Genomic DNA, 26,965 nt, shown 5'->3' on the forward strand with positions numbered 1-26,965 from the left:
ACAGTAGTTTGCATAGGTGTGGCTATTCCTGCATAATCACTGCAGATCAGGTCTTCAGAGGATACAACAATAAGGTAACTAAAACACTTGGAAACGGGACAGTTGGGATATAAATATTTTGTTGTTAAGGCTAAACAAGTCTTAACTGAGCATAAACAAATTCTAGTTTGTCAGGTTTTTAGAATTTGGCAATATTCACAACATTTTTTACAGACAGCAAAAGGCAAATGGAGGTGACCAAGCTATGTCATATCACCAGATTAGTAGAAATTCAGCATGATCAAACAATTTATTTATCCTCAGCTGCCTTCTCAGAAATGTCTGAGCAGTCATTTTCATAACAACTAAAAAAAACGTTAAGACTTTTGAAATGACAGTTATAATTAGTGTTACTGAAAGTAGCTAAGTAAAGATATTAACATTTGGATTATAAAATTTTCCTGCATGGAAGAGTTCCTCCGAAACTTTTAAAGCATAATAAACCTATACGTAACTGTACTCAGTGTCTTGTGACAGGAAGTGTCAGACAGACTTGCAGTGCTACTAATTCTGCCTCTAGTATCTTCTGTTGAGTACTTAGCACTGTTGAATAAGCTTCTAGATAAACAGGAATACCTTAAGTTAATGCAGTCAGACTCACTAGTAAAATAACTATCATTTTACTGGATATATTTCTAATGAATATATAGTATTCATTAAAGTAACCGATTTAAAAGAAAAAAATCAACACAAAAAGCAAAAATGAATGGGTGAACTGTAAACTCAGGAACGAATTTGTCTGAGCAGAGGAAAGAAAGGGAAGGGGAAAGAAGTATCAAGGTAGACAAATAATAGGCAGACAAATAAACCCCACTACCATTCAACAGAGGATAAAGAAAGCTGCTTTTTGGTAGTGGTAGAGATTTCTTTGGCACATTGAACTCCCAATTTAGCAAGTGAATGTGGCCACTGTTGCTCCACATTTCTGAAGAGACACAGTTATCCAGGCACAAGGCAGCATGGGCAGGCTGGAACTGATCTGAACCTGCTGAGCACTCCAGCAGGTGAGATCAAGTGAGATCAAGTCCTGTAATGACTCTCATGTCACGAGGGCCAAGTTTGACTCTTGGTATATCTCAAGAACATACAGGAAGAAAGACTGGAAAAGGTCTTCCTCTCACACCCCCAACCACCCCCAGAAACCACACCAGGACTACTGCTTTGCCTTATTTAGGCATCCAGTTCTTTTTTCCCTTCATATTCCCTTCATATGCAACAAATCTATCATGAGGGAACTATCCAAGTTTTAACAGCAATGTGAAAAATATGCCAATTCACAGAATGAATCAGAGATTTCATTTTACTTCTAAATAAACTTCAGATTACACACTCTGCCTTCAGTGACTCTTGGGTATCATTATTTAAACTTTATTTTTTTTAAACAGTTACTACACATGCTCATTTTAATTTGTTTAAAGTTTCATAGTTTTTAATACCAATTTAATGTTTAAGTGAGGGCTACATGTATTTTTATACTTCTTCTAATACTTACGGGTCTTTCGAGCAGAATCTTCTACAAAAAGAGAAGAAATGTCTTCATCCACCCCTGCTTCATTCTTTGCAATACAAGTATATGCTCCTGTATCTTCATAGCGCACATTGCTAATGTGAACCTCACTACCATTTGCTGAAAGTACAGGAAAAATTCAACATGCAGATATGCTACAGTGCTTTCAGATTATACATTCAGAAGGCTTTCTCTGCTCACACTAATTAAACCATTTTCATTCCTGAGTTCATAACTTGGAAGCATGCCAAGCTAATCCAAATGTATTCAACTGGCTAGTGAATTACATGCACTATTATTCACCTCACAGATATCTGGAATACCTCAGCTGATTTTGCACTTCAAAGCCAAATATCAGTCTGAAGTTTTATATATGTTTAAATGACCGTGGTTGTCTTTAAAATCAGGTAAATGTTATGTTTTTATTATGTCATATTTGGTTACTTGACACTGTCATTGGCTTTACACAAAATAACTCAGGTTTCCATGGGCTACAATTTCAACTTAAATATTAATTTTAATAAAATTATTCATTTCTAGTAACCAGAGGCACCTGGTTTTGTTTTCATGTGAATGCAGTGTAACAACAGAAAAACAGGTGCATTGGAATTTTACACTTACATCAGTGTCGGAGTCTATGGAAACCACTTCAGGAATTGTATGTCAGCTTGAGTAAGAATGTCAACAAACAGTTCAGGTTTCACAGGCAAAGGTCTTTTAAATATTGTGATGTGACTAATGATGTGACCAATGATTCATTGCATTTTAAGTATAGTATGCTTGTTCAACTGTAGGATCTATTTTACAAAAACAGCTTTCTAGGTATTCTAAAACATGGACTAGAAGGGGCACTGGGTTATGGTGTAAAACTCCTAGATCATCTTTTGCTTGAAGCTAATGCATAGATAGCTTAGCCTGGGAAAAACTCAGGGAAAATGCAGTGAGATTTTAAAAATTTTATTTCAAATAGTACATTCAAGAAAATGGAATTAAATATATTTTGCTTAGAGAAGAATAATTTTCATTAATTTATCATAAATATATGATACAGAGGTGAAGGAAAAAAATTCCACTCAAATCCCTACAGTAGAAATTAACAGAATGCTGCTATGGAAGAGGAGTCCATCACTTTCTACTCATAGTGTAAAGTGTTTCTGCAAGGCTATTGTTCACATACATCCAGGAGAGAGGGCCATGGAAGAACAGAGGACTATGACACTTATCAGGAAGGTAAGACTCTCTTCAGAGAAGCATTCGCCATCTGCCTGTCCCACTGTTTCTTACACTGCAGCCTGATTGCTGTCCTATCTTAATACACATCTGTTTTTGCAGATGAATGAGAGAAGGTTTTGAAGGGAGCACTGGCAGCACAAGATTGTTTTTCCTATGGCTGATCAAAAATCACAAGAAGGGCTGCAGAAGGTAGAATGTTTTGGCTTTGAATGTGCTGAGCCCTGAAGATTCATAGAAGATTCATAGACTGGCCTTTATTGTTGATTAAAAGTAAGACTTTCCTTTAGTTGGTTTGTTTTTGGTTTTTTTTTGTGCAGTGACTTTGCACTCCCCTGGAGGTCTGCTGAGACTCCTCAGAAAACAGCACATCCATTTCAGGTATTTCTCCTCCTATCCTTTCCACCACCAGGTCCCCAAGTCTCACTGAGATTCTTATCAGTCAGAAACCTGTTTTCAACTGAGCTGCAGTAAAGATTAAGTTTGGTCCATGTTCTGATCTAAATTTAAATCTGGATAATAACTAGATCAGTATCAATGCTGTAGAATAAATCTTTACGGACAAAAACATTGCTTCCTAATTTAAATATTACTGTTGAATGCTCATTGAATGGCATTAATATAGTTGTAGTGACAAATTCTAATAGGGGGTGGGACTGGGACTTGGTCTGCTTGCTCTACTCAGAAACTGCACCCTTTTGAATAGAGAAGAGCATATTAGAATATACTGGTAATCCTACCAGTAAGTACAACCATTACTCTTAACAAAGAGAAAGCAGAGAATATATGTGTCTTGGGGAGCAACTGGACGAGAACTTCTGAAATGTTTCAGCTTAGACTTCAGCCCTTGGTTGAAACTACGTAAGAAGGACAGCTAGTATGGAAAGGATGCACTGATAAAGCATTTGGAACCTGTAGAAAACAATAAATATGCCCCTTTACCTTGAAGAGTTAGCTGTTTGGATAACTTCGGAGTGATATCAATTCCATTCTTCAGCCAACCAAGTTGTGGGTTAGGAATACCTTCAGCATGGCACCGAAGGCTGGCTGTCACACCTGGCTCCCTTGCCTGGCTCTCTGGATAGACTCGGATGACTGGTGGAACTGAAGGCAGGAAACAATTACAATTTAGTGGAGAAGAGTATTATCTTCATTTTAAGAAAAATAATTATAAGCAATTCTAAAGACTCCTGCACCTATATATAAACAACGCACAGATGTGGTATTAGTCACATATTCAGTGACATTCAATGCTGAACTCTGTCACAATAAATTTATGAAGCAGAATGTTCTGTGAGGAAAACCTCTTTTCACTGTCTGTGGTAACAATGGAAAAAGCCTGAATTCTAATTCAATAGTTTGCGGTTGAGCAACAAGATTTTTATTTTTCCTTAAATATCTTTATAAAATATGAATAATGTACAACCAGTAAGTTATGATGTGATGTACAGAGATTTTAATTGTTCTGTTCCACAAACCTTTTATTTAATACTTCATCTCCACCTTTCCCTTCTCTCAAAAACACCTATCAGCAACCCATTTTACCTGTATAAAACATGTAATCACAGAATCACGTAATGGTTGAAGTTGAAAGGAACCTCCAGAGGTCATCTTGTTCAGTCCCCCTGCTCAAGGTGGGCCATCTAGAGCCAGTTGCCCAGGACCATATCTAGATTTCAGAATATCTCCAAGGAGGGAGACTCTACCACCTCTCTGGGCAACCTGTGCCAGTGCTCAGTCACCCTCACAGTAAAAAAAGTGTTTCCTGATGTTCAGACAGGACCTCCTGTGCCCAGGATACCATTTGCCACCTTTACCACACAGGCACATTGCTGGCTCATGGTCAACTTGGTGTCCATCAGGACCCCTAGGTCCTTTTGTGCAAAGCTGCTTTTCACCTTGCTGGCCCCCAGCATATATTGGTGCATGGGGTTGTTCCTCCCCAGGTGTAGGACTTTGCACCTCCCCTTGTCGAACTTCATGAGGTTCCTGCCAATCCATTTCTCCAGCCTGCCAAGTTCCCTCTGAATGGCAGCATGACCCCCTTGTATATCAGCCACTCCTCCCAGTTTGCTGTCATCTGGAAACTTGCTGAAGGTACAAGTCTGCCCCATCATCCAGAGCATTAATGATGATATTAAACGGGACACTTACAAGACTAGTCTTCTGAGTTTCATTATTAGCAAAACATAAGAATTGTTGACATCACTTTTCCAGGGTTAGGAAACTTGCTGCAGTATATGCTTACCAACTAAAAATCTGCTATTTAACACACATCAGCATTGGCAGAGAGAGGGCATATGACAACACAGTGGACATATTCCTATTGGTAATCAATGATGAAGCAGGATTTAAAAATATTGCTGTGTAGGTTTTTTAGATGAATAATTATTGATCATATCTGTAATTATGTATAGAAAGAACTTGCTTGACGTTGTTTCTAACAATAAAAAAAATTAACTGTAATGAAGGCTAAAAAAGCATATTTCCTGGTCTCCAAAGTTTTGTTTAAAGCAGCTTTAAAAATGTGGAATACTTAGCTGGTGTCATAAAACACAGCTGGGTAGAGGATGAAGTATCAGTTGATAATGAAAGAAGATAACAAGATCAAAAATTAACTGTGTCTATTTTGGCACGAGATTAAATATTTTCAAATGCTATCCAGCTGTTTACAAGAAATGTCCCAGCATGCTGTCGTATTAGAGCACAAAAATGCCTCAGATTTCTATACTGCAAGAAATATGCAAATGTACTGTATCTCAGATAGGATACAAAAATCAGTAGGTTTCAGGGATATTTTAAACATAGTTAGAGATGAGGGTCTTTTCGAATAATATACACAGAAAATTGCACATAACCCCAATATGCAAACTGCAAAAAAGTAATAAAAGAACACGGAAGGAGATAACAAATAGGAAAATTATGGCTGCTAGTTGCTTTGACTACCAGCTGAGAGCATAAGCGTATAAAAATCAGGGATTTAAGGTTTCTACTGAGTTTCTGGAAGAGACTTAGCTTTTATGGACACGGACCTCTACTTTTCATCTCAAGCCTGACATTCCTATTCCTGTTCCCTCTCCACTTCTTCCCTGTTCTGTCTCCTCTCCCATAGGATCTGTGTGTTCCATACTGAGACCTTGCCTTCCCCACTGTGTTCCTCAGACCGAGCCCCACTCAACTGCATGCTCAGATGGCCTGAGCCTCTTTCGGCACCTCAGCTCCCAATCCTACTCTGCCTCATTTCTTAGGGTCCAATTTTCATGTCTGCCCTGGTCAGCATTTCTTGACAGAAGGTCCTCTAGGCAGCCTACCCCATGTTGCAGATTTCCCACTGCATCAAAGCCAGATAGTTTACTTTTCCACCTTGCCTCAAGATGGGCAAGGAGCTCCGTCTCCTTAGAGACAGGATTGCCATCATTTAATACTCTCAAGCATCTCAGCAACACAAACAACTTGTAGGACCAATAGCAAGGCATTGCAACTCATTGCATTCTTGACTACCTATGATAGGATATTTCTTGTCTTTTTTGTGCCAGTGAAATATTCTCATTGCATATAAAAACTTATGGGTATTTAACTACCACATCTTAACAGACTTCTACTGAGTGTGTGTGAAGAGAAATTTTTTTAACAGTCCAACTTTGGAGAATTTTCACTGAATAGAAAAAGGAATGTATTAGTTTAGCTTGGGCAAAAGGCAGATGATATTTTTGGGGCAACTCTATTCTTAGCAAAAAGTTTCATAAAATATAACTGAAAACGAGTACTTCCTAAACAAACAAACAAAATCAAATCCTGCATCACAAGATGCTATTGTTGCTAAGTTTACTCAAGGGTTAGGAGATGTGAAGGTGAGGACCTGATCAAGTGAAAGTAGGTCTGAGTTTTATTCTACTATGCCATATTTCTGTAGTAGATCCTGTTCCCTTTAGCACTGTTTTCCCAGACACAGAGATACTTGCATGACACTAGAGTTTATTTCTTGCCCTAGCTTTCCTCCGTTTTCTGTCATTTCCCACTTTCCTCAGCAAATCTGTGTCTTATAGGTTATCTATACAACTAGAAAAGTTTTTCAACCCTTGTTTTGCATTATAATTTATTTTATATTACCCCAGAGCCTACCAGTAATATGCCACCAAGAACTGTGCAACTGTGCAATTATTTTATAATTATTAAAATATAAGTGCAGTGTGGGCTCAGACTAAGAAGTTAATTTGATATGACAAGCTTGATGTAAACTATTTGGGTTCATTTCAATCACTTTTTTGTGTAACTGACCATAAATATTACCAGAAAGCAAATTTTAAGTACACAAATAACGTGATTGTTCACACTGATTTTCAAAGAGGTATGTTCTAATATTTTAACGTAAAGAAGCCTACTTTATAAGGGAGAGGTCATTAGATAGGTTAAAAAGGGAGGGGAGAGAAGACATTGCATGATTATATTCAGCAGAATTATATATAATACATAACTGAATTAATCCTACATCCCTTATCATTCAGTTCAAAAGGCCATGTGAGACTGTTGGTTCCAAATATGAATATGCAGTTATTCAACACCTCTTATAATTGCTATAAAAACTCCTGAAGATTATTTCAGTCAGGTCTAGTAGCGGGGCAAGAGAGAAAATAGTCTGTTCAAGCTATCTGGAATCCAGGGAGAATGTATGTGTTTAAGAAAGAAACATGTAATATATATAGTGAACTAGGTTCTTCTATTGCTGTATATGATAACTCTCCTTTTTGATTAAACTGAGATATTTTGTTTGGGAAAACAAAGGTGGTAAACAATTCTTTAGACATTATAAATAACCAATTTATATGTGGCTGAGGGTCTGGACTCTCCTTTCTTCACCGTAAGGTACCAAAACTTTTGGCCTTTTGTCTTGGAACTAAGGTGGGGAAAATTCTTGTCACCTCTCTGCAAAGAACTTGCCTTATAAATCAATGTGAAAGCTCAGGGAGTAGGATACCATTGTTAATATATAAACAGAAAGAAAAATGTCACATTGGTGCTACATATATATTAAGTTGATTTGTAACATACACCATAAACTCATATCATTTTTAGAGCAGGTTTGAATTTGAAGGCAATCTTCCTTTTTGTTTATAATATGGCTAATAACGTTTTGTTTGTCTAGAAACAGCTTTCCAAAAGTGAAATTCCTCAAATTTACACTTTGAAATATCTAGGCTATGAAATGTATATGGCTTGTAAAATAGAAAAACTGACTTATTAAAAAAAATAATTAAACTCGTCTAGGTATCATGTCTATAACTGCCAATGTGATCAATAATATTGACATCTCTGGTTATGGACAGCATAGATCCGTAACTTGATGAACATCGGGTTAATGACAAAACACAAACTTTCTAGGTATTTCAGCTTTTTCAACAGCAATTTTCAAGACTTTTTTTGTGTCAGATGTAGCTATCACATTCAAGTAATCCTAAGAACAGTGATAACAAGAAAGATTAAACATTTTTAAAAATGCTCCTTTAACACTTTAATTAACATAAGCAATAACAGAAACATAAGGAAAGAAAAAGTCTTGTTTTATTATTCAAATTCTGTTTTTTCCCTTAACTGATGTATACACTTCTGTTGTCTTAAATAGCTGAATATTAACATATAAAGTGGTTAATTGAACGTATTAATACCATCAAAGGACATTTTACAGACAGGTGGCCCCCTATGAAATACAACGACCCATATTACAAGAATATCTGAGTTTGTTACAGATTTTTTGCTCTGACCACTGTTTACTACTTTGTTTAGAAGAACTCTACCAGCATTCCCCTATAAACTTTTGAATGGCTGCTGTGGAAAAAAACAGAGCATAAGGGAAATTATACAAATCCTTCTGAAATACAAATTAAGTAAAGACAGATTTTAACAAACAAATTATGGAGTTCATATTATAAATATTTTATGGGAGATTGAATTACATAGCTCCTCTTTGTCTTCAGTGATACTAAGACCATCACATACACCTATCATTATCTGAGAACAGACCTTCCAATTCATGGAGTTTATGACATATGATGTCAACAACAGTAAAGGAAAAATTCCTGATAGAATGAATTTCAATATCACAGATATATGGAGAAATAAAATAAAAATCAAACTGACAGGCTCAGATTCATATAGTCTGAGAATCATCTAGTCATGAAATTATACACTTTGAAAGTTTAAGTATTATGTAAATGTTAATAATTAGCATTATTTAATGAAACAGTTACTCCTTCCCCATTACAACTTTGTATTGTTTTTTTTTACAGTTTATATGAAAAAGGGTTAAATAACAACTTATTATAAGATTGCTTACAACATTTACTTTACCATATTATTTGTATAAGATTAGACGGAATCTTCTCACCATAAAGCATGTCTTTTACAGTGCTCATTAGCTGTATTGTTAAGACTCCAAAGGAAGCTCATTATTCTTTACTACTGTACCAGTCAATTCAAAACTAAAAAAACCCAAACCCTAAAGATTTTAATCTTAAAAGAAAAATAAATCAAAATTATATATATATAATATTTGCAAACTAGTTGATGTAAATAGATATAAATATTTTTCTAAAAATATATAGATTCACACAAATGGAAATCAAGAAAGAACTTAAAATCTAGTTACATTGTTTTCACTGAACCTTCACATTAGATCTTTGTGATCAACGAAGCCTCATTATCTCATTAACCTTTCGTCTGACTCTCTTGTTAATACAAATAACTTTATATTAATCAGCCATTACCACAGCTACAAGTACTGACCACCATGCCTGTGCTTAGGAAGATTACTGCTTAGAAGTACAGATCTAAACTGTAGAAGAGCTGTTCATTTGACTTTTAATCTCAATGGGTTTAACTCCATTTATCCACAATACGCACAGCAAATTATCCTATTGCTCAAAGGGACTCCTTTCTCCTTTTCCTTGTGCCCCCAAAAAATCAACATCCAAAATCATGTTGGAAGGTACCGCTCCAGTGCCAACTTGTGAAACAGCAGCTATCTGAGCAGAACAAACATGGATTAGTCAATTTGTTTGGAGAACTTTAAATTTATATGAATGATACAGAGGAGCAACAGCAGTGATTGCCTTTTGCACCATAGAGGTTTACAGTGGTTTCCAGATGAAAAATACAATTTCCTGACAGCCACTTCATCACCAGAAAAATCTACAGTTGCCCTCCTTCACCTCTCCCAAATTATGATTCTTGATTTTCTAATCTTGCAGAAAACCTTCTTCAATTTAAGCAGAGTTTTGCCTCATTGTGTGCTGAACTTGAGCCAAACATGAAGAATCTTAGTATTTTAACTGCTGCAACGCATCTCTTCAGGATTATTAACACACTGGGATACGTAGGGAACATGTTGACAAGTATAAAATTTGATAAACCAGAACATATAAAACAGATCATGAGAAAGTTGGTCAAGGACCTTCTAATGTGCTCAACTCACCAATAATTCTGCTATGTCTCCAGGAATTAAAATACAAGTAAACTGCGTTTCAGTCTTCTCACTAGCTTAGCCAGTGTTTGCTACCTGACTTTTCAAATGACAGAAAACAATCCCTGAAGAAAAATTTGAAGGAGGAAAAGATGTTGATGCCATGTATTAGCTCAGGGAGGACACTCCATTTTACAAAGTGTTGGGGGTTGGGAGGGGAAGAAATTGGAAAAAAAAAATTGAGAGAGATAGATAAATAGATATTCTAAGCCAGTTTCCTGGAGAAACACAATGGCAGAGACAACATGTTAAGAAAACTGCAAACAAGCACTAAATGTCAAAGTAATTTAAAGTGTGAAGGATATTAACAACAGAAAGTAAAAAAAAAAAGGCTATTAAAAGAAGATTGAGTCATATTAAAAGAAAATAATCTTGGAAGCTGCATTTGGTGTGAATATCAATGAAAGATATGAATACAGAAAATATTTCAGCATTTTGGGGTAAGAGATGTCAAGAAAAGTCAATTATAATAAGGGTTTATGCAACTGATTAACAATTAACAAAACAAAGAATGATGGCAACAGCAGTGGCCAAGAAACTAGGTCTAGATTACGCTTCAGGAGAAAGTTAGAGCCTGTTAATGCAAAGTAAATTTGCAGGAGAAGATTGAGTTCAAACATGATTCTGGATAAGAATAAGTATCAACGTGGAATAACAAATACTGGTACCTTACTGCAGAAAGGTAGACTTAAGAGTCAAAGAAAAATATGAACTTTGAAATAACAGGAAACCACAAGGTCACAACCCCACACCAAAAAAAAAAAAAAGACATTTTTTAATCTTATATTAAATGCAACATTCTTAACACAAGAGACCCATGCACTTATTTTTCCCAATGTGTTCTCCAGAATTACTAAATTAATAATAAAACTACTTTACCTGTATATATCTCTATATATTTATAAAACCACTTATTATTCTGCAGATAACATACTAAAAATCCTCCCAAGTGAACAGTTCACAGTGCAGAGCAAGTCCTCTGGACTATCTTTACTGTTTTTAATTACTATTATTCATACGGAAGACATAAATGAAAATTATTGTATTTTATTGTTTTGCAAGGTTATTGTCCTGGTTTCAGCTGGGATAGAGTTAACTGTCTTCCTAGTAGCTGGTACAGTGCTATGTTTTGAGCTCAGTATGAGAAGAATGTTGATAACACACTGATGTTTTCAGTTGTTGCTCAGTAGTGTTTAGACTAAAGTCAAGGATTTTTCAGCTTCTCAAGCCCAGCCAGCGAGAAAGCTGGAGAGGCACAAGAAGCTGGCACAGGACATAGCCAGGGCACCTGACCCAGACTGGCCAATGGGGTATTCCATACCATGTGTTGTCACATCTAGTATAGAAACTGGGGGGAGTGGGGGTGGGGGGAATTGCCACTCAGGGACTAACTGGGCGTCGATCGGCAGGTGGTGAGCAATTGCACTGTGCATCATTTGTACATTCCAATCCTTTTATTATTACTGTTGTCATTTTATTAGTGTTATCATTATCATCAGAAGTTTCTTCTTTTCTGTTCTATCAAACCGTTCTTATCTCAACCCATGAGTTTTACTTCTTTTCCTGATTTTCTCCCCCATCCCACTGTGAGGGGGGGAAAGTGCGTGAGTGGCTGCATGGTGCTTAGTTGCTGGCTGGGGTTAAACCATGACAGTTGTTTATGGGAGAACAATAAGAAAAAGAAAATTTTATCTCTTCTTCTGTTAAGCTGTAACACAATATTAAAAAAGTAAACCAGCAACAACAGATCTGCTTAAAAAAATCCAAATCCAAGTCTCTTATGACTTGGTAATTAGAACATTTTTCCTTACCGTTCACTTGGAGAATATGAGTTTGATAGAGCTTATCATAGCCGTCAGCATAGCAGGTGTAATTTCCCATATGAGTTGTGGTAACCTTAGTAATGTACAAGGACCCATCATCTCCAAAATCCTACCGGGAAAGATTAAAAACAAGGTTATCATAATTATGCCTCCATCTCTACAGTAATTATGCTCATCATCTTGGCAACAAAGCTGTGATGCAAATATCAAACATCACAAATATTAAACCAGAATAGCTGACAGTAATCTGAAACCCAAATATTGTATTTGTAAATGGTGGTGGTGTTTGATCTTGCCACATATATTGTGTCTGTAAAAGAAAATACAACTTTTATTTTAACAACTAGTTAAACTCTGCAGAAGTAATATGTTTGTTTATTTAGCTATAATAGTTATTTGCAGAAGAAAAGCTATTTAGGATTGGATCTGATCAGATAGAAAAACTAAATCGCTGCACAATTTAGCAAGGTAGATGACATCCTGAGTAAGAATGGTCATACTTTGAAATGAGCAGATACACAGGAAAAAAATTTTCTCATTTTTCTTCAATTTAAGTCACAATTTTTAGCTTCGCTCTTTTAAATATCTTTAATTGGCATACAGGTTTCAGTGGATTAGAGTGCAAAATTTGACCCTCATTTTGATTCCCAGTTCAAGTCTCAGTTCAATTTTAATTAATACAATATCATTTAAAATCTACAACCAGTTGCAAATGATGCCAAATAATGTAAATACATATACAACATTTAATATTGTTTTATTTTTCCTTGTTATTTTTTATGTCTGCAAGGATCACCCTAAAATAGCAGTCCTAGTCTAATCTAGTTCTTCCAGTCTACGTTCCATGGAGTCTAAAGTGCTTGTACAAATCCTGCCAGGAGTTGTTTTTTCTACATTATATTCCATGATTTACTTTTTTCAGGGACACTTTTTGACAGTTAGTTTCTTTTCAGTCTCACCTAGCAATCTTTTTATTGTTAAATATGCAGTGTCTTTACATAAAACAGCAATTAGATTATTTGAGCAAAGAATATAAAATAGAAATGTAAAGCTATGAAAAATGTCTTTCAGCCTAATAGATAGTTTCTGCTGTAAAACATTTAATTCAGAAATTAAAGTGTATAAACTATGATGAAAAACATGCAAAACAGTCAGTTTCATACTAGGAATAAGTATGCCAGATTTTCTATAGTATGTAGGTCAGCCCCTGCTCCTGAAGGGAACCCGTGTTCTATGATCGTATGCCTAATGTTAATATAGTCTGTCATAAACTCAGCTACCTTTCAAAGCTTCTCAATATTCTTATGTATACAATACAACTTATTCATGGTCAGCTTATAGCATTTTAAACTCCTTAACATAAATAGCCTCTAAAATAGCCTTTAAAATCTTTAAATAACTTAAAATAGCCTCTCCTTGTGATTAACCACAGGATATGGTACTATAAAATACACACATTATAATTATATGCAACACAAATATTCACACATACACACAGGTTCACACATAGAGCCCAAAGTATCCAACAGATGTCTGATCCATTAGAATAGGAATAATCACCAAGCTACAATACCTACATGTCTCATTAGTTTCAGTGATTCATTACAGAAGCACTACTTTTGTAAACAGGTTTCAGGGATCTGGGATTCCTGAAGGCAAGCGTTACGGGTAAAGACCATGGCAAAGGAGGCTTTCAGTACATCAGCCTCTTCTACTTTTGTCACCAGGTCCCATGCCCCACTCAGCAGCAGGCCCGTATTTTCCCTAGTCTTCCTTTTGCTGCTGATATAGCCCTGAAGCCCTGTAGAAGCCCTTCATGTCCCTCACCGGACCCAATTCCAGGGTGGCTTTGTCTTTCCTAATCCTGCACATTCAAATAGTATCTCCATGTTCCTCCTGGGTCACCTGTCCTTGCTTCCACCTTTCTTCCTTTTTATTTGAGTTCTGTCAGGAGCTCCTTGTTCATTAACACAGGCTTCAAGCTGCCTTCAGTTTCCTGTTCACTGTGATGGACCATTCTTGAGCATAGAGAAAGTGATCCTGGAAAATCAACTAGCTCTCTTAGACTCCTCCTCTTTTCAGCATGGTCTCCTATGGGGTTCTTCCAAGCATGTCCTTGAGCAGCCTGAAGCCTGCTCTCCTGAAGTCCAGGGCTGTGCTCCTGCTTTTTGCTTTGCTGCCTCTTCTTGGGCTCCTCAACTATACCATCTCATGGTCACTGCTGACAAGGTTGCCCTGACCTTTATACCCCCAACCAGTTCTTCCTTACTTCTTTCTTCACAAACTTTGTAACCTTCTCTGTAAATTCCTCAAATTCACAGAAAACTTAGCTTTAGTACCTCACTCAGGGAGTCTGTAAGCTGCACAGTAAACAAACTTTGATAAAAATTATTACTATGTGCTGCCTTATTCTTACATCCTATCCTCTAAACATTATCAATGACAAAATACTGGGCTAGATTAACCTCTGGTCCATTATGACTATTCTTACATTCTTCCATGATCTCACCTACCACTTTCCCAATTTATTGGGAGTTATTTTTTTCAGTCCCCACTCTCCAGTTTTAATTCTTCCCCAGAGAACATAGCCTCAGTGATTTTATGCTCATATTTCACTCAAGCTGCTTTTCATTATAATGTCTTCAGTCTTCTTGTAGATTGAAATTTAAACATGAAAATTGAAATCTAGATGAACTTCCCTTTAATCTTTCAGTTTTCTTTCCTTAAATATACTCAAAATATTATTCAGAAAACATATATCTCACTGTATTTCTTCACCCAAAGGTGTTTGGGCAACTAAATTTCACATTGCACAATTCTGTGCTTCAGGTGATTCTGCTAGTTGCTCATTAAGAAAAGAAAATAACCCACCTAAAAATTAACCCACCTGGTAAGACTTTCAATAACTTGCCTTTTTTAAGATAAATATAGTTTTCCGTATTAACACTTCAGTTACACAGACAGTATTTCTACCAAGTCTTCAACATGCAATTATAAATTACCACTACAAAAATCAAAAAAAAGAACTCTCTATTAATGCTTACTTTTTAACTTTGATTATGTGAACCAATACAACCGGATTTCCCTTCAAAAAAACCCACCTGAATAACTCCAACAATCTTCCTAGTTGGATATTTTTTATCTTTATCTCTTACTAAAGTGTATGAAGCAGTAAGTTCAATTAACTTTTTTCCCCTTACTAGCTAAACATGTTTTCAAAGTGTTGCTCTTCAACTTATTAGTGGAAGATGAAGAACAGCTGTTCAAAAGAGCCAGACTAGAGGTACTTACATTTTATCTAGCAAATGGCTAATTTTATTGCTGCCTAATTTTTTTTTGCCTAATCTCTACCAAATGTATTTGTGAACAAAATAGGACATAGGATGGAGTGTATTAACATTTAGCTGCTACAATGCAGTCTGGAGACTAGTGTAATTTAACATTCTTTATGCTAAGTTATTAGATATTGCTTTTAAGCACACTTACCTGTTCCAGGCCTTTGACTGATTCACTGTAGCATGCTATCTTTAGGTAGCATAGCTATTTTCTAAGTAAATGGATTTCTGTGTTGACTTCTCCCTTCTTTTTCACAGAAACCATGGATAAAACATCCCTGTGGTTATTTTACTGAGACATCAGTATTTCAATAGGATTGCCACATGACATTGTCATTTCATCACTCAGAGAGTTTGAATTTTATGGATGGCTTTTTTTGCTGTTGTTGGATTATTTTTTTTTTTGTGGACTACAAAACAAATATCCCTATCTTATCGAGTTCAATGTTTGCTTTGTTAATTAAAGCAAACAATTCAATACAAAGAGAACTTAATGTTGTAAGCAGCATTTTGAAAGGGATGATGAAGTATAGAGTTCTTTGACACTGGATGTTGGCATATATTTAGTGTTTTATAGAATAATTCCCAAGCTAAGTCACTGAAAAAACCTGCATCTAAACAGACATACACAACCATCATTGAACCAGAGCCTTCAAACATCAACAGCAACACATACAGAAAAGGGGTTTTTTACCTTTTGAAAAAGTATTTGATGACCCTAAAAACATTGTTACAAGCTCAATTTTTGTTAAATAGCCTACTGTTCAAATAGAAATGGCATGGTACTTTTACAGTTAAATTGAGAAACTCTAATTATTTTTGCCATGCATAAAAAAACCCTAGAATTGAACAATTATTTTAACAATGATTCCACTGCAAATCTGTTCTGTTGAAGGACAACATTTAAGAATCATGATACGTGTCACAAATAACAAGTAAAGGGATATGGAAAGAAAACATTCATTTGACAGTCAATCTTTGCTTAGTTATCTTAGTGTTAATACAACAGAAAACTAAAGGTGATTTTTGTTTTTAAATCAATAATTATTTCCCTTGGTTTTATAACTTGCTTTCATATGCTAATGCATTGCATAGGAGAGAGTCTATGATCATTTGCCTGCACTTCTTCATTAACAGCTCTAGAAAGACTGTTACTAGCTTTCTCCCCACAGGAGAATGTATAATGAAACAGACTGCTTGAATTTGTTAACCATCATAGAGATTTTTTTGGTTTGGTTTCTGTTTTTTTTTTTAAATATATTTAATTTATTGTCAATGTATTGTTCTCTTAAATAACTTTTTTTTTGTCTGTATAAAAACCTGTACTCCAAATATTGAATATTCTCGCATCTAGAGATCACAGCCTTCCCCCCCAAAAAACACCTCCCCTGAAATGAAAAATATGTCTTTATTTTCCTTTTCACTCAGTGCATCCATAATGTTCCCTGCCCAAATTGCACTTGTAACATATAACTGAGCATTCAGTTTAGAGAATTTAAGAAGTTCAGAAAAATGAATTGGGAATGCAGTCTAGATTTAGGTGGTCTGAAGCCATTATACCCAAAATTGACAGAAGATTTTTTTTTTTAAATCAGGAAGCATGACTGTTCTAGAAAAGAAGGTCTAACACCTTCAACAAAATAACTTTTGATCTAGTGCTTAAAGTCCCAAATAACATACAGGTATATCATAGTTAAATCATTAACATACATAATTCAAACTAGTGCTTGGTACCCTGGTTTTCCACTTTCTGAGTGATCCAAAGGGTTCATCTTGAACTGAAAAAATAGGCAATATTTTCTTTCTAGTTTTTCTGTGGGATTTGTTTCTTTGTTTTTGTTGTTTGGGGGGTGAGGGGTACTACTTTTTTTTTTTTTTTTTTTAAACTCTTGTAATTTTTCAGGCCTAGATGATAACTTTTTGACCAGCATTTCAGCCCCAGCTTTTTACACTGAGATCCAAACATTTTATAAAACTGAATATACTGTAAATGATTGCTGGAGGTGACTTGTTGGTATGTCCCTTTCTTAAGGGAAGGTAAACCTCCAGGGTGGAATGCGGTAGATATACATGAAATCTGTTCCATAATAATTCCCTAAGCAACATAACCTACAACCTTAGATGTTAGCAACACCAGGGGAGCTTGGTATGCTGACGCTAAGAGAAACAACACAGAGGGTGGAGCGGAGTGGAGACACTGTGGCCAGGCTCTGCGATATCACCGCAGGGATGGGGAACTGTAACTACTGGAACAAGTATGGAAGGTCCCTGCATTGAGTCCACTGAAGCAAGGAGGTGAAATAATAGAGTTCTGTCAACGCTATTGCCTTACTTCTGATTTAAATCATAAGTGCCCAGTTCTGGAGTAGTGACATGCTAAATCATGTCCTCTAGGTGAACTTTGCCCATTATAATCTCATTATAATACCAAAACACACCTCCATTCCAAAAGCTACCCACTTTTATGGTGTGACCACCCCTCACTGAGCATGCATTCTGAATTTTCTCTAGCATATACCTTTAGAAGTAAAGCAAGGAGATTTTATACCAATCATAATGAAGGTATGAATGACTAGAGTCACTCAAGCTCCACCTAAATATAAGAAAATAGTATAAAAGGGCTTAAGAGAGGAGGAATACTAGGGCAGATACCATCATAGACAAGTCAGGAGGACATCACTGACTTCTGGGATCAGTCGACGGGCTGAACCTCTCTTTCCCCCCATAGGGATGCCTACTGGGTAAGATTCGAACCCTTGGTTATAGTGAGTGCTTCCCTGGGACAACTAGAAATCTCTAGAGTTTTTTCCACAATTTATTGCATTTGTGATTGACTGTATTCTTGCTACTTGCATGTGCTTTGCAGACAGTATATTTATCACTGGCCACGCAAAAGAACCTGTACTCCTGTTGCTTTAATAAACTGTACTGTTCATTAAAATCTAGCTGTGATTGTTCATTGAATGTGACCACAATCCCTAAGTCTGGCCATGATAGTTCGTTGAACATGACTAGATTGGAAGTATATTACGCTATTAGTGCATCTGTAATTGTGATAGTTCAATATAGATTGAATGCAACCGGACTTACAGTGTTGAATTGGGCATCACTCGGAATCTAAGCCTAGCTGCCCCCAGCCGCTCTGATATCTGAGGACAAGGTGGAATCCAAGGGGGTTTATTTTCTGCCAAATTTCTTTACCCTTTAACGCAACAATCTTGTTTTGAAATTTCCCATCTGTAAGCTCAGTTTCTGGCAGCTGATGAATTCTACGTGTGTTTCCTGGAACACCAGCACCTCAACATTGGTACATAAGAAAAAGGTGATTTTTATGCACCAAAGTTTACACTTACACACTTTCACAGCACTGATTTTACAGGGCCTGTGTCATGTAGGCCAGGAGAAACAGTTGATACAATCTTCTAGTGGCCTTATAATTTTCAACTTCTAAAGAACTTCAAAATACTAATCTTAACTCCAAAACTCCACACTTTGGGAAAGGAAAGAAAAAAGAAAAAGAAAAAAAACCCCAAAGATAAAAAGGACAATAAAGAATACAGGAAGGAGGAAATGAGAACTGGAGATGTGAATTCTTAGTTACATTATCCTCAGATGAAAAAAGTGAGATTACTGGGTCCTTAATAAATGGTATTAGCAAGCACCAAATATTTTTAATTAATAGCTTTTTGATTACATATGAAACCTGTATTTTGAATTAATAGCTTTTTGATTACATATGAAACCTATATTTCTATTTGCAGTCTTTGATAAACCTACAACAAAGAAGAAAATTAAATTGGTTGGTATCTTTTTTTACTGATGGTTAATAATGTAAACACTGTAACACTGTTATAACTAGCTCAGTGATAATGACAACACAATTTGGGTGGGGACTTTCCCCTCCTCCTTTTAAAGAGAAATCTTGATTTTCTTATGGGAAAAGGAAAAAAAAATCACCTGTCTCTGAACTGATCGGAAAATAATTTGCACCTAAGAATTAAAATTTTGCATTGGTCTGCTAAGGGAAAGCTGCATCAATAGTTGCAGCTATCTAGATACTTTTGAAACAACAGTTGTTTGCTTGTAAAAAAACAGCCAGTATACATCATCCCCTTTTTTCCCATACATCCCTCCATTCTTTCTGTATTTGATTTCAGTCGACTCATGGAATTACCACTAACACTAATGTCACATTTTTGTTCATATTTTACATATTTATTTTTTGGTATCTGTAACTTAATTACAAGGGTACAATGAGCAGGTAATCTTTTGAGGAGTTACTGGAAACATATTTAAAAATAATTATTGATGTATGCTTGGTTTGCCAGACAAATTCAGGTCAGGCTTTTCATGCCAATGTCAATGTTACAACTCCTACTTTCCAAGTAGTCAGTTTCTCTGTTCACGTTGGCAGAGCAATGCAACTCTGTGGTTTGCTAGTGCATGTCAGAGACATTAAATTCCATGAGGAAATCTGAGAATAATTGCATTTGGCACAAATCCAAGATTTTTTAACTTTTCCTTCTAGCTCAAGAGGGAAAACAAAACCTAAATTTCCTAAGCACAAATTTTGCATACCTTCTCTCAATCTCACATTTTACAGCTGCAGTAAGAACAAATCATGAATCTAGTGTAAATCCACTGATTGAAGAACCAGCCTGACAGAAAATTGCAAATCAAGTCAAAGCTTAAAGCAAGAAAGAACATAGTGTAATATAGTAAGTAGTAACATAGTATATACAGTAGAAAGTGACAGGATCTTAATAGAAACTTTATTCTGGAAAATGTAACACCAGACAACAGTTCATGGTTATTAATGCAGGCTAACTTTAGTCAAGGGAAATCAGTCTTCCTAAGCTTCTTTTACAGTCAGTTGAGAAAGCTAAAGGTAGCAAAATCCTTTCATGGGACATTCAGTGGATCTGTCTTTGCTCATTGCTTTGAATTACTGCCTACCTCTCTCTGCTGACCATGGAAACAAAGATCCTAGCTACAATTAGACATTGTAAGTTATTTCATTGGTCCCTCTGTTTCTTGACACTAAGGAAAATGGAAAGAGAAAAAAAAAAAGAGTGATTTTTACAAAGGCTGTCTTTCCGCTCAGCAAGGTAGCCTTGCTATCATCACTCTACTACCAATGGGGAAAAAGGTGAACATTCAGTAATGCAAAACATCTAACTAACTCTCAGATCCTGAGGAAATCTTCATGCATATCTTCCTAAGCTTGTCTTACAAATGGTCAATGCAGAGATCACCCTTTATTATCTCTTCCTAAAATAAGACTTTGCAAATCCCAACCATTAGTTGAATTGAACAGGATTTGTCTGTATTCAGCAAATCTGAGAAAAAGATTATTTATCTGACTATAAATGAATAGAATAACACTGTACCTACTTAAATAAGTAAAGAGGTATGATTTTTCCTTTATCCTCTTGGATACGGTAAGAACTCCAGTTTCACTTCATGAGGAAATAGTAACATCTAATAAATCGTAACACCCATTATTCTATGGAAAACATGCAGCAGCTTTGTCAAACTATGTCAGTTGATTAAAAACTGGTTTTGCTATTTTGAAACCTAATAATGTTACAAGCTTCCTAAGAACCTGAAGAGGGACCACACAGAAAAGTGCCATAAAAACCCTCACTCCTAGATCACCAGTGAGAATACCAACCTCACTTTATACGTAGTTGTGTAAAAAGAATGTGGATGTTGTATATGGGAGTTATGAACTAGACCTAAGTGACAGCTTTGCCAAAGTACTAGAGCTCTTGAGGCTAGCCATAAAACATCACTTATCTTTTAATTCCCCAAAAACTCCGTAACTTTATGCTACCTTGCTATGAATCTGCAATAATGACTGCTAATTTATTTAGACATTCAAAATCTCCAACTGAGTAGATACAGCTTATTTTAAATGGAAATTTCAGTATGCTCTGATACAGCTGTCTTTTTTTATTGGTTCATGTTACACGCAGAGATCTTCAGAATGACTCATATACCATTTAACTTCTACTCCTTTTTAACAAAACAAATTGTTATATAATCAGATTTAATCGGATAAAGCTATTTGACATTCGTTTCACAGATGTTTTCAAATTTAACATCATAATCAGTGACCTGAATTTATAATAATTACCCAATTACCACAGTTCATTATAATTTCCCCCAAACTGTTCTTTTTTTTTTTAAATCGGTTTTAATTGTAGATGTATTTATTATTACACTCCAAGCTAGATCTGCGAAAAGGAACTAGCTTTGCACTGTGCAGTTTACTTCTATCAGATCACATTCTAAAGTGATATCTGAGTGCTAGGAGGCCCCAAAGAAGCTGAAGTACTGACACAATTTACACTTTAAGGTGACTCAATTTAGGGTCAGATATGTGGAATAAGCTTGGCAAGAGCATTCCCATTTCTACTTTCTTTCTTGAAACACATTTTCATTGTAAGAAGAGGGCAAAGAAATCATGGAATACTTCCTGATTTTCCCGATTATAAAACCATGAACTCTTCATGATTACACTGGGATAAGATTGAATTTATTTTCAATCACTTAGCTTACAAGCACTTTTGTTTTAAATCTATCAAGTTTATTGGAGTTTTTGATCTTCCTACTGCATAAAATACTGGGTTTCAGTTTTAGATTCATGAGTGCAAACCCCTTTTCTTATGTTGACGATAATCCATATCTTTGGTTCCTGAACTGCACAACTGCGCTTATCTTAAAATAACAGAACTCACTTATTTTATTTTTGCAGAAAGAAATTTCTCAGAATGTTTCTTTACAAACTCAAGAGAATATACAATCAATAAAAAACCCCAAACTTTAAACTTTCACGTTACTAAAACTTTCATCCAATTTTCATCCATTTTCATGAACTACCCAGGAGTGAGACAGACAGGCAAGTTGAGTGTCTTCAAACTTTATGCAGTCTGCAAAAGCTCTGCGGGATAAATTTTATTACAAGCTACCCTGTGTGCATGTGATAAACCAATCAACAGGCAATAAAATACCTTGTCAAACAAACACAGCTTTCAAATATCTTGCAGACAAAACTACCTAAACCAAAAAAGAGAGAGATTGGTAGAGAATCTCCTACTCTGTGGTAGCTGAAGAGGAGATACAGGGAAAAGAAGAAAAAATAAACCTAGTACCTTCAAACTTGATTTTGAAAATCAGAATGATTCACGTTAGGTTATTCTTAGGGTACAAGGGGAAAAAAAAAAGCATATTGTAACTTGAATAGTTTTCTTTAAGATGATCTCTCATCTTAAATGCAGCATTAATATATGATCTCCAGACAACAGTAGAGAGAAAATAGGGCCAGTCACACACATTACTTGGATTATTAATGAACTAACATAAATGGCACTGTATTATCAAGTATGTTATATAAGAAACGGGCACATACATGTTTAGAAAGATTTTGAATGGAATTCCTATACAAAAGATTTTTTTAAAGTATACATCTGAATACATATAACAGTGACATCTATCCACTGCCATCTTTTGTTCTTTGCTTATAAAATAAAAATATTGACAGCTTGAATACTAGCACAGCAGCTTCACTTAACAAGGGTCTAGCCCAGATTGACACACTCAATACTCATTAAAATATTTTTCTTAAAGCCTTTTAAGCAAACAGCAAATCCCAGTCAATCTGAACTAAGTACTTAGTACAAGCTGGAGTACAACAAGCAGAAGTTGAATTACACTAACAAAAATTTGAAAGCTGAGACAATTTACTTTTAATAGCAATCTTAGTTTCTTAGTTATCTGCAAGCATTACATACACATTGCCTTTGCTCAAACCACTAATACAACATTACATGTTCATCAGTCTCATCTTTTATCACAAGAAAGCTTTACTAGGCAAGATCAATTCCTTGATGTCAATGACAGAAAAGACACTTCAGTGTCATTGGCAGCTACCTCAAGACTTTCACTGTAACCACTGCAACTAGTTATGTAGGAACAATTCTTTTTTTTTTTTTTTTTCTTTTACCCTCTCTACATAGATGAATTGCCATGATACTTTTAGTGATAGCCTTTGTGTCCTCTAGTCATGGTTTCTAATCAGGTAAACTGTAAGCTACTTCAGGAAGATCCTGGTGCAAAACAAGACAAATTACAGTGGTCAGAAACTTGTCCGTAAAAAAAAAAAAAAATTTCAGCATGTGGTAGCACTGACAAAGATATTTTCTAGAGCTGTATGTACCAAGTACAGTTCTTTTACTAATATGAAGCCAAGATGTTATGAAGAAAGTTAATAAGCCTATAGGTATCATGTATTTTGATGGCTTTTCATACACAAATACAATAGCATAATGCTGAACTAACAAAATCTCATCTTTCTACAAATTTTTACCAGTTAGATATTTGTGTTTCTTCTTTCTGGTACATATCTTTCTGTTAGATCTAGTCTGTCCTCCAGTCACAGAAATGAGGATGGAAATTCCCCTTTTCTTCAAGAGATTGTGATAGTGGTCATTAATATTTTCTGGCTATTATTAACAAAGTAAAGAAATCTTGCTGATATTTAGCAACTTTGTTCTTATTAAATGCTCACATCATTTGTTATACATATCAAGTTTACCATATACTGCTACCTGCAAAATTCTGTGTATTATTTTGAAACAAAGTGCCTGAGGTACATGTTTTCCTATGCATTATAACAGTTTAAAAAAAACCCAACAAACAAGTACTTTCAACTGCACAGTTGAAAATAAGACCAGAAACTCCAGTTAAACAAAACACATATATAAAAGATTTATATGCAAATCACAGTACCTCACTGAGTCATGACCATATTCTTGTGCTCTCTTTGAACTGAATAACCGGTTCTCTCTTTTGTGAGACATCCACTGCTTCAATTTTATTACTGCTGCGCCAATCATAATCAGTAATCCTCTTTTGTCACAATAGCTAACTCTTTGTTAACAGACTTCAAGTTTCTATGAGATCTACCAAAATAATTTTACTTCTCAGTAAACCATTATTGTTTACATTTGTCTCCTGTATTTAATTTTTGCTTTTTTAACTACTGCTTTCTGTAATGGACCTAAAAATTCATTAGAAGTACAAGTCCTTTATGAACCATGAAGCTATATATACACTATACCTTCTTTTTTCACCTTTGTACTATGCTTTCATATTAAACAATGGGACAGCACTATTCACTGGAAAGCTTCTATGCTACTGTTACCATATGCAACTGTATTACTGAAATACCATCAAAAATGTTTTTCTTATATACAGTACAGTCTTACTTTGGAAGACTGAAATGCACAGAAGTTCTTTTTCTATTGCTGATCCCTCTAGCTAACCCTTGGTTTCAATTATGTTTTACTCTAATTATAAACCTGTCATTAACAGTTGCTAACTGATCATAGAATTCATGTCAGAAATAAGATCTTTAATTCAGTAGGGTGGGAGAAAAGGTGGCTTTTTTTTCCTGCCTTCCTTTTACTATAACTTAAAATGTTAATGTTTTAACACTCACAGTTTAAACTTCAAAGCCTTTGTCATGAATGAATTTCTTGTCTGACGTTAAAACTAATGTATATCATGTCAAAAACATGAAGGCAAAACAGAATTTCCATCATCTTTCATTAACTGTAAGTGACAATAGCAGGAATTTCACAGGATTCTGAATAGTTGCCAAATTGCTGCACAAAATTTAAAACATCTCGTAGACAAAAGTGGTATGACGTTGATATTTTACTGTGCCAGAGTATGGCAATTCCATTTTACTTCTCATTAACATAAACAGGTCTGCAAAGACAGACTTTTGCCTGGAGGGAGCACGTACTTTACAAAGATATAGTCTCATCCCAATTAAGTAACAGGACAATTTGAAATGAAATGCCTAACTATTGCTGTTATCAAAATTCTTAAGAATAAATGGACACCCAAATCTGATTTTAAACCAGACAAGAAAACCTACTTCAGATGAGATTGGACAAGAATATTTTCTTTTATTAAGATACTCTGAATTTTATTTTAAGTTAAAAAATGTTTCTGTGGGTTTTTTTTCCTCTTCACTTGTTCAATTAAATATCTATATGAAACGACTTAACATTGGAAAACATGAAGATATTTTCCTTAGGAAGTTCTAGAAGAAAAACATTAATCAACAGCAAAACAAAACCATATTTGTTAAGTATTTTGGGGTAACTGTCAAAAATCCAGTCACTTCTATCTCATTTTACCCGCAAGAGTACAATAAGGAATGCAGATTCAGTGATCCTCTGTAAATTCGCCTGAATTTTCCTTTCTTTAGGGTAGGTTAAATCTGTACGCCAAACCAAACTAGGTATTATTTAGGAACTTCCTAAATAATAGTTTCAACTTCCCTACTTCTGGTTGGAGTTTTAAGTGCTACAATAGCCAGGCATACATGAAAGGAGAATTAGATGGGCATCATTGATGTATTTGTTCCCCAATGCAAAAATGCATCTTCCTTTTTGTAATTTCCAGCCACTTTGAAGAATACATCTCCTACCTTCTTTATCAGATTAGATGCAGCCCAGAGCAACTGTCAAAGAAAAAAGTAATCCTGCAAAGAGCAAGAAAGACTGAAAAGTTGATTCTCCATCAGGGTTTGGCAGAATTTTTTGGAATGTAGAAAATTGAAAATGGAAGCTTTCACCTCTAGATACAACAAGTCCAACTCAGGCAAGTAACAATCAAAATATGTCATTACTGTACAGATGTTCCAAAGATGGTGTAAAAATGTATGGTTGTATCAATCTTATTACCTTTAAAGCACTGCCAAAATGAAAGTTGGGAGAAGACAGAGCAGCAAACATAGTAAATGGCAAAAGGAGCCAGCTGAGAATAGCCAGAAGGAGACTGTAGAGATGACCATCCTCAAGACTTTTCCTTCAGCTCAGAGTTGAAGTGTGACCAGATGATGGATGGAGAAAGAGCACCACTGCTTTATTGAGCAATTGTTCCCAAGGCTTCCAGTGTTCCAAGGTTTTCATGATCATGACATGTAAATTTGTCACAGTCTTGATCATGGTAAATGTAAACAAATAAATATTATTAAAACCCTGTAAAATATACTACAGTTAAAATTCAGCATTTTAGCTATATAGATGTGAACTAGAAATAGAAACCTACATGAAAATCAAGCAAAACTACAGGAACCACTAAAAGCACTGGCACATAAAGGCATTGCCATAATTAATCCTAAATTTAGGAAAACTTTTAGTTTATCTCCCCTCTTTAACAGAATAATGAAAACACTTTGGCCATGGATACAAGGGTTACTTATGCCCAAGTAGAAAAATTTCTGAATGCAAGCTTTCGAAAAAGGAGCTCTAGATTATCAAGACAGTATATAAAAATGGTATAAAACTGACAAGGAAAGGAAGAATACACAGGAAGGTGATAACGTTTACATATGGCACAGAACTTCAGGTGATGAAAGAGAAATTGGCCTGTCCTAAAGTAGATCATTAATAAAATTTAGGTATGAATGGATACATGGTACTGGGAGTACAGG

General features: G+C 35.4%; 1 protein-coding gene across 3 annotated transcripts in view; it reads right to left on the reverse strand.

Annotated features, from left to right (window-relative positions):
• Positions 1-26,965, reverse strand: part of FSTL5 (follistatin like 5) — a 335,608-nt gene that overhangs the window by 66,820 nt on the left and 241,823 nt on the right. For all 3 annotated transcript variants that reach the window (XM_069786239.1, XM_069786231.1, XM_069786221.1), the window contains 3 exons: positions 12,104-12,224; positions 3,719-3,880; positions 1,532-1,666 (listed from right to left, as the gene is read on the reverse strand). In XM_069786239.1, the coding sequence (XP_069642340.1) occupies positions 1,532-1,666; positions 3,719-3,880; positions 12,104-12,224 (418 nt within the window). The remainder of the gene's footprint in view (positions 1-1,531; positions 1,667-3,718; positions 3,881-12,103; positions 12,225-26,965) is intronic.

Source organism: Haliaeetus albicilla, chromosome 1, assembly GCF_947461875.1.
Source record: "Haliaeetus albicilla chromosome 1, bHalAlb1.1, whole genome shotgun sequence".
Taxonomy (NCBI): domain Eukaryota; kingdom Metazoa; phylum Chordata; class Aves; order Accipitriformes; family Accipitridae; genus Haliaeetus; species Haliaeetus albicilla.